The sequence below is a fragment of the Antedon mediterranea genome, chromosome 5 (genome assembly GCF_964355755.1).
Source record: "Antedon mediterranea chromosome 5, ecAntMedi1.1, whole genome shotgun sequence".
NCBI classification, from domain to species: domain Eukaryota; kingdom Metazoa; phylum Echinodermata; class Crinoidea; order Comatulida; family Antedonidae; genus Antedon; species Antedon mediterranea.
Genome location: NC_092674.1, coordinates 10,084,063 through 10,098,540, shown reverse-complemented (window position 1 = coordinate 10,098,540; position 14,478 = coordinate 10,084,063). Strand labels below are relative to the sequence as shown.

Sequence of the window (14,478 nt, the reverse complement as noted above, 5' to 3'; positions counted from 1 at the left end):
CAGCGCATGACACACATGCAGCAGCATAAGCATGCTCTACAGTATTCGATAAAATTGTAAACTAAAAGTAAACAGAAAAATTATTTTATTATTAGTAATAAAAAACTGCAGTGCTATTTACATACGTCATGTTATAAAAGAAAAGGGGAATCCTCGGTGTCAGTGATTGACGCATGCAGCAGATCAAAGGTTACATTGTATTTTTACTCCCCACTACACACTAGGCTTAGCTCATTACTAAACGAAGTCTTCTGCTGCCTAGATAGGCTTAGGCTAGTTTCACTCTGGAAAAAAAATGTCTACATAATTTATGGCTGTTGGCACACCATACCTGTCAGCCGAAATGAACATGACATATTTTGTCCTTTTTCATGAATTTAAGTGTTTCATATTACCGGCGGCCAAAATGACTGGCGGCCAAAATGCACTGTGACCATTATTTTTCCAAAAATGTCAGATCGTTGCTTTGACAGAAGAAGCAAAAATTGTGAAGTACAACGCTTCCACAAACAACATAAAAAAAACATTATAATATTGACACCTTTTTCAATAAATATTTCATTTTGAAATATGAATTTAATTCAATATCATTGCAAATCGAATTAAGGCATCAAATTTCAGATTATAAATTGAACTAAATTCATAACACAGTATTCATAACATTATTGGTGTACCCAAAAGACGAAATTCTCTGTTTATGTAATTTGCAAGGTTTAATCTTATAATGTATGCCTGAATTGAGTTTTGTGTTGCTGTACTGAAAGGCTTAATATCATATGTCATAAAATATTATAATAACAAAATATCTATAATGATGTAATTATTATACAATTTCAAATATACAATATGTTTAAGTAACTTATAAACATGTTGGTATAATATTCCACTAACAGCACAATTTGGTATTTGAATTGACTAATAGGTAAACAAAAAACTAGAATATATCTATCGCTAGTGAATGTAATGTTACGATGAAATGATCAGTTTAAGGCATGACCTAAAATAGATCCATGCAGGGCCTAAAGATGCAGTAAAATAGATCCATGCAGGGTCTAAAGTTAGATCCATGCACATCGTAAAATTAGATCCCTGTCGGGTCAAAATCAGGTCCATGCAGGGCCTAAATTAGGTCCATTCAGAGCCTAAAGTTCGGTCCATTCAGAGCCTAAGCATAGCCTAAACTAGATCCATGCACAGGCTAAAATTTGATCAATACAAAATTAGAATCATCCCAAAGTCACATAATATTGAGGTCCACTATGAAATTCACAATACACAATTACTGAAAAGAGACATGATTCTGTTGTTAACTTCTAATCCATCAGGGAACTTGATTATCTAACTGTTGTATCAATAATATTATATCAATGATATACAAACCTCTTTGTAGGTAACACTGATAAAACATCCTGGTGCAAGGGGGTATTTCCGAGGCATTGTTGACAAGAAAATGATGATAATCCGTAAAAAAGGTATTAAAATTAATGGTAAACTGTCTGTAATGTCTGAAAATGCATGCAACAAACCTTCATATAGTCACAATGGACACGTTTGTCCTTCTAAAGCTATCAGTCCATTTGACTGAATCAAAGCTACCACTGCCAGTAGATTGAAGGAGGAAAAAAACAAAAAGTTGGTTGACAATTGAAACTTGATAAGCATCAAGAACAATACAGGTAGATATTCAACTAAGGCCAGCTTACCTAATACTTAATAACTGCATGCCTTGAAAACGGCATAATTGTTGTATCAGTTGATTCTCTGTTTATTGTTATATGGAATGTTATTCAAATAAGGAGTATTGAGGTATTTAATTTGTTAGGTTACCAATGTAGAATATGAATGCCTATTATTTGGCCATGGTAAACAATATAGAGGAATTAAAAAAGAAATAAAAAACAGAAATGAAATTGGTTTAAAAAGATTTTTATTTGAAATTTGTATGCAAGATTTAAGATTAAAACAAAACAAAACATGAAAAATAAAGTTGATTTGCCATAGATTTCAGTTATAAAAAGACAAAATAAATTGTTTTAACTTCTAGAAACCTATTGTTTAATGATGGCCTTCCGTTTTTTTTCTTTAAATTACAGTTTATTATTAAATAAATAAATTCAATTAAATTCAATTTTTGGTCAAATGGATTACTAAAATGGCTTAAAACATTTGTAAAATTATTTCTTCAGTGAAAAAGTTCAAACATTAGTTGAGAAACCAAGTTTCCAAACTCTGTCTATGTAAAATAATACTGTATACCTCTGAACAAGAAATGTAGTTCATTCCAATGCTTGTAGCTTAGAATTATTTATCAGTCGTAAAAGAATTTCCCTAATGATTTGCACTGATGAATGCATTATCTTGACATAGTACCACAGCAAGAGAAACGCAACATTAGAGCATAAAAAAGATAGATGATACATACATTTTAAAATAAAGTTGCAGTAGTTTACTGCAGTAACTTCAAAGATAATTCAAAATGTTAATAAAGAAAAACCCTAGTCTAATTAGCTGTAAATGACTACATGGGTGAAAATACTAGGGAGGAATGGCAATGTGGAAACTAATGAAATGGTGACCCTTTAGTACAATGAGCTCCACAGCTTATTCTCATGTTCAGAGGGACTTGCCTTTACCTGAAAACTATGATTAATTATCTTCAATGTCTAATCAATTAGTTTGCATCCAAGCAATTTATTGCCAATGTTGCCTACAGTAAAACGTAAATGAAAGAAATACTATTTAAATGCAGGCATTAATTATCACTAATGTTTTAATATAAAAGTAGCTGGATAGATATTAGTTATCTAATGGAAAAAGATCTTCATGATTGAAGTCAAAGTTTCAATGGAATTAAATTTAAAGGGGAGTTTACATCATTTTAGTACAAAATCATCTCATCCCATAACTTTAAGTATATTTTGTCATGACATTCTGGATCACCTAGAATTCTGTAAATGATAAAAACAGTTCTGGTAGTTGTAATGTGAGTTTTTTGCAATTTCCTCTAATTTAGTTAAATGTGTTCACATTCTATCCACGCTGAAGATGACCTGATATACATTGGTATATGATATACATCAGTATATCAGATGTTTAATGTATGTATTGTTTCCGATTGAACTCAGAACAAGCTAATGTAACTACGATAAAGAAAAGAGTGTGTATAAACATAAGTGTAATGCAAAGCTCATTTGAAATACATTATCCATTTATCTGGTATAAAATGTCATACAGACGTGGCTACAGTAGTAGTGCATAGTATTTCTTATCTTCACCAAGTAATACAACCACCAGAGGTCAAATACAACCACTAGAGGTCAAATACAACCACTAGAGGTCAAATACAACCACCAGAGGTCAAATACAATACTTGCCAACGAACTAAACATAATGTTTCCAGGGCTCAAAATGGGTGATATGTATTTAGCTTATATAGTAATAAATAGCAAAGATACCTGCTTTCGCAAAACCTTCATGTTTTATGCAATTTCATTTTGTGACCTACAAACGCTGTTGTAATACAATGATATGAACCAGCGTCACTGAAAGTGTAACCTGAATTGCAATCGTTCCCAATCAAGAATGATTACATCACACCCGATCATCATCTAAATAGCGTATTAGTTTGATAAGATATTGTATTCCATATAATACTGATTTTGTCTCTTGGGATACATTAAAAGCTTTTGTATGCAAAAAACATCAATGACTGATATCAATGTCGATATATCTATACAAGTTACTATAGTTACTCGTAAAATATTGTTGTAAGCAATTATTGCAAATGCGGAGTTACCATGAAAATATCTTTGTTCTACAAAATCCATTTGGTAAATAAATGGAAAACATTTATATCGAAAATGACGGTTTTAATCATTATTACTGATAATAAACCATCATCTGTTACTATCTGACAGAAAATGTAGGTGTATATAGTCTTAAAATAAGTCATTTTTATAAAAGCAGACAAAATAGTTCCAAAATAGTTTTTAATTATTATTATTGCTGATAATCATCCAGTAGGCCTAATGTGTGACAGACCATGTAGGAGTAATCTTAAAATAAGCTTCTATTATTTTTACAGAAGCTAATAGTTTTTCTCTAAATCTTGCTAAAGCCATTGTCATATAATACAAGTTGACAGTTAGCAAGTTCCTAAATAACTTATTTCACAGTGCTATTCAAAATTGAATTGTTCAGGAATAGCACAAAAGCAGAGAAAATAGGCTAAATTTTAAGCTGGTTTCTCCATGCCATCTAGCATACTGTAGATGGGATAATTACAAACTTTCATTATCCGCTCCCATGTAGATATGCTGTCAAGAAAACTAGAAATTTCAGATAGTGGTTTTTATTTTTCAAAAAGCAGAATGAATTTGGAAAACTAAAAAATCAATTCATATTTCTGCATTTTCTAGACACCCTGTGAAAGGTTCATATCAAGATCATAATTATGATCAAAGAGAAGTACATTTATAGCTTTCTTTGTATCATTTTGAGAAGATGATATCTCAATAAAGTATGAACAAAAGGGCCTGATGTACATTTAGGAAAACACTAATAGAAAAGTATTCTTTTGTTTGTTTTTGCGGAAGACGGAATGTAATCCTTTTCCGGATGATGCATGTGTTGTCTTGTGTTAAAAGAGAACACCTCTGACAATCAAGTGGTTCTTACAAGCAGATCCCTTTATGCTTTAAATATGATTTATTATTATAGATATTCCTTTAAAGCCCCATTCCATATGTTTTTTAATTCAATGTAATTGAAGGTTACAAACTTCAATTCATACAAATATTATATGGGCTTATTGCGATATTTATTTCGTCTTTAAACGATAAAAATAAATAATATAAATCCCAGCATGCATTGTGCATAGATTGATATGTTTGTTTTGCTTCTGTTATGCACTTTCGATCCATCGTGAAAGCAAAAGGAATGGAAGAACCATAACGTTTCAGTGAAAATACTGGATTCTGCTAGAAAAAGAAAGACAATTAATGCAGCAACTAGACATGTCAATGTTAGTACGTTACCACTGTTTACCAGCTTGGCCTACAAAACTAAGCATAGCTAGCTAGGCTAGGCATACACCGCAACCATAGAATGTACATTTAAGACAAGGAATAACCTGATTTAATGTATAAAGTAATGTATATGTATTATTTTTAAATTTGTAGGAAAAGTGTCTTTAAAAAAAGTATTCGAGCCCTGCTATAGCATGCTGATTGCATCCTTTAAGCAAGATGCTTTACTTTCATTGATGGGATATAAATTTGTTGGTCACATGGATTGCATGTTAAAGAACGTTGCATTATTCAAAATGAGTAGGGGTTTGTCTCCTGTTGTGCTGAACTGGTAGGTGCTGCATTGAGAGCTGCTGTGGGTCCATAGAGGATATAACCGGAATTTGTCCTCAAGTTTCCAGCTCAAGGACAATAATTACTACCTTTACTATTTATGCTACTTACCTGTACCCTGTATTGCATATATGCTTGTATGTATTTGTTTATGTTCGTTAAACAGAACAAACTAAGCTCTCTAATTAAAACTGTTTAATTCAAGCGATCTTATCTTAGTGAGAGGGCGATGGTCGTTATGAGTCATAATTATCGGAAAACAAGTATAGAATTTCATCTGAATACCTACTCTGAAAATTCTGGAGGCAGGAAGAGAGAACGATGTGTTGTTTGAAATACTCTTAAGGTGCACTCGCATTAATTACTTTTTCTGCTTCAGTGATTATTTACTGCTTTCCTATTAATAAACATTGTTGGAAATCAATGACATCAGTAATTCGGCTGTACCTTGTAGTCAAGAGTCAGGGGAGAGTATAAAATCAAATATCAAGTGTTCATTGAAAGTCAAAATAGGTACACAGATGAAACAATTTCACTGTTCATAGAAACAATTTTTACCAGGCCTAGAAATTTACTTTATCAGCCAGGAAAACAATGCAAAACTTTCTAATCAAACTAGCTACATATGCAACCCAACTAGCAAGAAAAGCACAGACTGTTTTGTTTACAAAGATTGGCATATATCATACCACAAGAAAGCTATTGGCTAAAAGTAATTTTGTCCTAAAAATTATAACCAGCATCCATTAACTATAGTTTATCTAGGTTCAAGTTCAAGCTCTGTATTTGGTAGTAAAACAATGATAAATAATTTGGAGGTATCAATTACTGTATGTGATTATATCATAATATTGATTTACATTTTTGGTGATAAACCTAAATCATATTTCAGGAGTGAATGCATGCATAAGGCCTACTAAATTAAATTAATTAATTTAATAATTTATGTTTAAAAGGTCAAAGGTTTTCATTGCAATTGGTACTGAAGGCATCAAGTGGTTGCACACTGATCATACTGATCATAAATAGAGAGGAAGTTGTAGGGAGCTACTGATACATTGTTGTAAAATCCAAGCAAACAAAGTATGATAATTCATGACAATACTTCCAAGTCCTTCAAGTTACGGGGTACTAAGTTCAATCTTGATTAATTTAAACAAACTAAAAACCAATCATGGCGTAAGTACCACTATCTAATCTATTCTGAACTAGATTTGAACTCATCACCAGGACGGGTTTAGGTGATCAGTGCAAATACAATGTAAAATGGAAATATGTGTGCAGAAATTTATGATATGATTGATCATATCAAGCCTGGATAAAGCAAGATGAAAAGTTTTATATTTTATAAGTTATAAGTTTACATGGACAAAAATCAAAGTTAATGCAAATTCAGATAATTCAATTGATAAAAAGTGTGGTTGAGAATGTCAATGAATATAGTAGTTGAATGAATCGTGTCTAAAAACACCTGTTCTTATGAATTGTGGAAAATGATGCGAGTTTCATTAAGACTGCAGGGACCACATAAACGATCTTCTCGCTTTACATATTCATTTCAGAATTTTAAAAATAAATTTTGTAGACAATATAGAATTCATATGTGTGTGTCAACAAAAGTCGAAATATTTAAAAATGGGTAATAACAAAGGTTCCAAGCCAAAGTTCTCAAAGATTTGTTTTTCTTAAATGGAAGTGGTCTGACCATTAGCCAGTGGCGGATCTAGGGGGGTGGGGGGGGGGGGGGTGAATAGGGTGGCTAGCCACCCCTCCTTAATTCTAAAAAAAAAAGATGCAACCTATTAATTGACCGTCTCTAGACGTGGATTAATCTTTTAAGAAGAGTTAGCCTACTAGAGCTAGGGTTAGCATTAAAAAAAAAAAAAAAAAAAAAAAAAAAGAAAAAGAAAACGCGATTTAAAATCTTCGGAAAATACCCACAACTGAGTTATTTTCAAAACACATGCACTCCTAAAACTACCAGCGTCACGTTGTCTAGCTCGCTCGTCGTGTGAATACTGACGTCATCACTCTCCAAAAATACACCATTTTCCATTGCAGTTAATTTCCGCCGCCCTCTGGTCCGTGTACGTGTACAAGCGTTAGCGTGGTATATTTACACCCTCCCTGAGTGGAGAGTGTAAAATCGGGAACTTTTTTCTCGCGCAAGAAGCTTTTTTGTATAATATTATAGTATGCAGTATAAACAATAAAAATAAACGATAAAAATAAACGAGAAACATGGTGTTCTTTTATTATTTTATAGGCATAAAATAAACATGAAATGTCTTGTATGTACACGGGACGACCGAAAAAAAGTATGTGGCGTATTTGGCGTTTTTTCATTTGTGTTATAGACACGGCGATTACCGCAATCATTGTATACCAAATTACATTGAGTTATTCACCCGGCTGTAGGGTGTATATCTCTGAGGTTAACAGACCACCAAAACACGGTACACAACACATGCACTATCGAGTACCGCAAGATTCAAGATTCAAGATTCAAGAAATTATATTTGTCCATAAAAATGGAAATTCACTTTGCTTGGTAGATTAAACAACAATAAAAAACAAACATAAAAAATGTTGCAACAATTTAAAACGTGCAGTATTATAAACAGATTAAAATACAAGATAAAAAGTTAAAAATAAAAAAAAACTGTTAAAAATGTAAAACTATTTAAAAATTGCATTATCGTCTTACATTAGAATTAAAAATATGAATGCTATTTACAACGAAGGATTTTCTAGTTCTACAAACAAGATTTGCTCTTGGAGGTCGTAGCCTAATACCTGATCTATTTAAGTTATAACAGTAATGTAACGGATAAGTGGGGTATTTAACGACACAAATTTTACCAAGCGGGTCGCCACAGTGCATGTTTGTTTGTTTTTATCTTTATACTGGGTGACCTCTTCAGTCAAAGACTGATCTCCCAGAGGGCCCAGTTGGTGATCAGTGGCTGTGATGTACTAATACACCGGGGTAACACCCTACTCGTCTCGAAAGATGTACTAGGTTCTTTAAAGTGCACACGAGCAAGTTGTGTACACTGGACCTACGGTTTATAGTCCTTATCCGAGAAGACTCATTCTACCACCAGAACCATGGAGTGAGTGAGCCTCGAACCCCTGCCGATGTTATGGCTACGTGATTACGGTTCCACTGTCTTAACCGCTCGGCCACTCACTCACTCGTGTTCATTTTGTTTGAAGGTTTTTCGATCAAAGTTTATTATTATTAGTTCGTCGAAAAAGATCCGTACAGTATTTAGGAAGGATTTATTTAAATTTACATTATGTAGTATTTGTTATTAAGTGTGATGGAACCAGTTTCTCTAGCCTATTAAACAGTGTCTAAGCATCTATTTTTTCAAAAATTTTTGGAGCCTCAGGAGGGGCACACCCGCTCCGAAACCCTCCTCCGCTCGGTGATACGCACCTCGTTTGCCACTTTCGTGGCCACCCCCCCTCGTCAGATCCTAGATCCGCCACTGTTAGCATTAGTATATTGATAAGCAATAGGAATAATTTGTAATTCGTATAGCATATACAGTTATCTTATCTTTTTATATTAAATTATTTCCCAATGGAGTCCATTAACAATGGTTTGATAAACTAGTAATACAGATAACCATGTTTTTAGATTTAAGCAAAAGGTTCCATATGTGTTGTTAACATCAACAACTTCCTGTTTCAGAATGTTTCAGATAGATAACTAATATCAGTATAAATGCCTTTAAATATTCCTTCATCCAAATTAAAAAAGCTTAAACAACATTCAATTCCGAATACAGGTTCACTACCAAAGTTGACAAGTAAAACCCATAACAGGCCTGTACAACCTCTCATTACAAACAAACTCGTTTTTGGAAAATGTCAAACATTTAATATAACCTTTTATAATTAAAATCATTATTTTTTGTTTTAAGGAAGGAAAATTGCAAAAGTGAATTTATTATTTAAAACTATCATTTTTCCTTTATTATGTTAATCTTATGTTTTTGGGCAAAAGAAGAATGACAAAAGCTTAATTTTATTTATCCATATTTTTCATGTTTTTGGGACAATACATCTTGTTTAAACCTTTACAACAATCTTCAATATTTGCTACTAGTTGTGAAACACCTGAAAATCAATGTTTGGAAACAACTGATAAAAGGTTTGGAATGTTTGGGTAAGATTGGAATCAATTTAAGAAAAAGCAGTAGAAAATCCTAATTTCAAACAACATCATTTTCAATGCTTGCTACCAAGTTGATTTGTTTGAAAAGCCTTCTTCAGGGTCATGCCAGGGCCATAAAGAGTAGATGGTTATTGCCTTTCCCAAGAAGTTCAATGAAAACTGTCTCAAATTGTTCTTAAATTAGTAAATAATTTGGAAGCTTTTTGTGTTCTAAAATATAATTTAAACAGAATTTCAAGGAATTGGATTCTTCTTCATTGAATACTCTTACCTGTTATAACTGAATCATATTTATTTTTTTTATATATAGGCTACTTTATTTCAGTTAAAATGTAACTGCACAACTGTTTTTGCATTGTGTCTTTCTCGGAATTAAGCATAATTTAGCATATATATACAGATAGTATTCTTCCTTTACTAAAATAGTTCCTATACATTGTATTGCACTATGAAACTAGATGCAGCTAAACATGAATATGTTTATTGGAGTGTAAACTAGCAATTTATCCATAATTAGACAGTTTACTCTAGTATTTTATATTAAAAATAGAACACACATTCATTTGTTATAATCCATATTTACAACAGTGCATAGTTTTCATATCTGAACTAAATGAATATTTAGTGTATAAGTGTATACATATAGTGTGCAGGTATAAATATATTCATATTTCAAAGTTCTGTTTACATTAGAACCTAGCGCATTTAGTTCAGAACTATGAATATTATAAATGTATAAATAATTAGTCATGTTTTCAAGAATAAAATAATACATGGTAAATTTGTTAAAATACTTTTTTAGCAAACTGAATAAATTGGTTGATATCTAGAGGATGTCAAATTAGATAGTAATAGTAGTAGTAATCTGTTTGTTATAAATTAATTTTTCCAATTAATTAGAATTTTATTTATAAAATGTATAATCATCATTCATCACCATAATAATTATTGTTCAGCTTAGTTTGATCCTAAGGCTACTGGTACAGATAAGCAGACTTCATGCATAATATTTCATTATTTTCTTTTTGATGAATTTCCAAACTTCTAATTAAGCATAAACTTAGAACTGGATGTAAGCTCTGACTTTAAAAACCTAGGAATTAAAAGCTTGATTATTACTGTCGTCCTTCAATATTTTCAAATTCCCTTTAATGAGCTTTAATTCAAAACGAAACAAACCTTGTAGTTTTTAGCTAATTACTTCATTTGAAAGAGCTAATTACTTGAAAGAGCTAATTAATTGTCATACGTTGTTACAATTATCATTTACATTAGGCATATTCGACTGGTCACTTATGACCTCCTCAAAATGCTCAAAAAAGATCTGCTCGCAATAAAAACTAGTGTCTGAGGATTAGATCTCCCAAAAAAGACCAGACAGATAGCACTATAACATTTTCTGCTACCATCTGTTTATAAAGGCCTAACAAAATTGTTGCCCTGACTTATCAAATCTATGGGGAGGTTTTTTTTTAGCATCAAGTAATTTTGTATCTAGCGTAATTTTGTGGGAGGCAACAGTATTTAAACATGTAACAATGTTGAACAATTAAAATGTTGTATTAACTAATTTATTTTTAAAAATCAGATAAAACAATATAAGTTTGTATTATCAAATTACTACATGTCTCTTATTTGACAACAACAGGAGTTAAAAACATCAAAAATCGAATCAGAAATGAATTTTGTATTTATTTTGTATTACAGATATGAGAGTTCAAAACATACAAAACATATTTTCAGTACATTAATAGATACAAAATCATCTTCAGCTTGTACAATATTTTGATTTTGCTCTATTCATCATTTCATCGAATTTGGCGCCTATCACGTTATTATCTTAGTCAGCCATTATACTTGAAATAATAACAAAACAAAAGCTGGTTTTTAACTGCCGCAGAGGTTAATTGATTCTCTACTAAGAAGATTCAAATCCATTAATTGTAAAGGAAGTCTACGGAAACCGTTGCTATGGAAATTTGGAAACAAAATCTGTCATAATGACGGATAAAGTAAGATGTTAGCATCTTAATTTATCAATTTTTGTTGTTGCTATAATTTGTTATTTTATGATTATACAAGGTGTTATTATTAATATTCTTTTCTCACTTCAAATTGTATTTTTTTTTATGATAAAAAAAGTATTGCAAATCAAAACAATTATATTTTTAATCAATTTAGAATACATAAATAATCATATTTTTACACAGTTCTAACTGTTCCCTTGTCTCTTGCAAGTCCCTATACCTCCCCTACAATTTAATATTGCCAAGGGAACTCAGTAAAGTCAACTATGAAACATTTTTTTATTAACTAGCTACAATTTAATAAATCATTTTTAGTGAAAAAGACTTTGTAAGAATGATTTATTATTTTTGCAAACTGAATAACAATTAACTTTTGTTAGCATAAACTAATCAAGTTCATGAATTTATGAATTAAATAATGCTTTTTGTACCTTATTTTGGTAAAGATACATCCATTTCAGGAAACATAATAATACAGTATTGAATTTATTTATTAAAAGCCTATTAAACTGGAAATTCTCAAGAAATATACAACATCTCACTATGGTACAAAATTATCTATAATTAAGCCATGCTGAGTAACAAGCTAACAAGTAATATGAAAATTCTCTTTCACAAAAGACCTCCTATCTAACTGGTAATTTTGTTGCACATTGAGATACCACAATTTTATGTTAATAATGATTGTTTATGGAAAAAGAAACATGTGCATACAAATATTCTTTTTCTAATTTAGATCTGTGCACTGTTATAGTTACATCAATGCACTAATGTGTGTGTGTTGTGAGAAAAAGTGGAAATATGTTTAAACTTAAAAATATTTGTTTTCATCGTCCATTTTTTTATATTTGGAGTAACTATATGATTGTATCAATGTATTATGACATTTCAAAAGAATCATTGAATCAAAATATATTTCACTTACCTCTGGTGCCCAAACTGCTGTTGCTGGTGTAGGCTGTAATTTTGATTTTGTCTTCCATATTTTTCTCCGGTTAAACTTGTTTCCTTTGTTAACTGAAGGAGAGGGGGGATTAGAAATTGTGTCAGTAAATGAAGAACTTCTTTCAACTTCATAGGAGGGGGATGACCTTCCCTCCTCAACACTTATAGACTTTTGAAGCAGTGGTGATGTTGGGGATCTGTTATGACTTGTGGAAAACATGTTGTTTTTTAATCGCTGAAAATAAGTAAGTCGGCGGCGAGTAGCTGGTGATGGGACAGGAAAGTTATTCCCAACCTGGTATGAAGATTTACTAAACTGGTCATAAGACCTTGCTGCCCTACGCAAAGGTGGTGGTTTATTTTTGCCATCTTTTCCTAATTTGGTATCAAATAAGCTCTCTTTTGCAGAAAGTGGTCGTAGATTTGGATCCCAACTTTGAGCTGCTTTTAATGGCCGGTGGCCTTGTATCAGTGTTTCATTGTCCAATGGCAATACCTTTAATTTCAATGATTTAGGTCTTGAGTTTGATAAGGTGTTGTTATTTCCTGCATCAGTATTATTTCCATCATAGTGTCCTGGTAAAGATCTTCCTTTTTTTAGAAGATATTTCTGATGGCTTTCTGATACAGGACCATCATCACCATACATTTCACTACTACTTGAATTTGACAAAACGTTCATAACCTCTCTATCAGTATCAACATCCATCTTTCAGAACAAAAGATGGCTACGACATTCAAATTTAGGTTTGTATCCTTCTTTAAATATATTCCATAAAATCCAAAACAAGTTCATTTGAAATACCGCTTGCTTGATTGATCTTTGTTTGTCAGTAAACCAGGTTACACCAAGATCAGCTGAAAAATAAACTCCTTGATCTCTGGTCTTGGACTTGATGTAAACAACCTCTACCAGTTTAACAAGTCATTCATTTAATAGTATGTGAAAACAGATTGCTAAACTGCAAAACGGTGCATCCTTCAGATCCTATTGACTTTATTGACTCTATTCCTCAGCTCTCTTGATAAGCAAATGCAGGGTACAAAAACAGGTCTACACTAGTCCTCACGTATCCGATTTCATACCAAAGGTCCATCTGATTAGGTTCTGCTTGGACGCACTCAGGCTCACAGTTGGTCTCCAAAGCGTTCATTTACAGAAACAGAACAGAAACGACCAGATAATTATTTACTTTCAAATTATTCCAATGTAAAAGTACGATACGATATATCGTTTTTCCTTTTAGTGTTGTCGATTTCAAATGCAAAGTGTATTTTCATGCGCTGAAGGCATTGTATTGTACTGTGTTCATTCATTAACCATCAAGCTACACTCTGATTGGTCAAATCTCAGTCCTTTAATAAGAAAGTTTGAAGATCCGGGGGAAGAAACCCACTAAGCACTGTCAATAACCAACGCAGTAGCAGCAAGTAGAATAATTCCCAATGTAATACAGTAATCACAAACAATTTAATATAAAGCACGACGTGCGTCAAACAGCGATTTGATATTGGCTCAATCTTATCTCATTACCTCAGAGAATTTTGTAGAAACTTAAAAGAGGGCGCTACATACAATTTTTAAGGTTGCATATCATGCAACATGTTTATCCAAGCTAAAATGTTTTTTTTTAAAGAATTTATCGCAATAAACGGTTTATTTTCCTCCGTCACTATCAAAATATAAATACAGTAATTGTTTTTTAAATAGCCGCCATATCGTCATAATCATCTTATCGTTACCATGTCATTTTATAACTAAATCCAGTTATCATAAAATAATAATAATCATCATCATTTTAGCAACATACATTAGTCCTTGCCTATAGTCATTAGGGTCTAAACATTTGGCCCAATAGTTCCAAATCTAAAACTAGCGGTCATCATAATCATTTTCTTACACGCCCTTCCTCTTCTCTACCACCAATGTCAGTACAGACAGTCATCAAAAGTGTCA

At 32.0% G+C, this 14,478-nt stretch overlaps 1 protein-coding gene across 1 annotated transcript in view; it reads right to left on the bottom strand.

Annotated features, from left to right (window-relative positions):
* The window catches only part of LOC140049177 (rho GTPase-activating protein 6-like), a 77,160-nt gene extending 62,991 nt beyond the window's left edge, over nucleotides 1–14,169 (bottom strand). Inside the window, exon 1 of the mRNA XM_072093996.1 lies at nucleotides 12,502–14,169. Coding sequence (XP_071950097.1) covers nucleotides 12,502–13,230 — 729 coding nt within the window. The 5' untranslated portion in view covers nucleotides 13,231–14,169. The remainder of the gene's footprint in view (nucleotides 1–12,501) is intronic.
* Nucleotides 14,170–14,478: the final 309 nt, after the last annotated feature.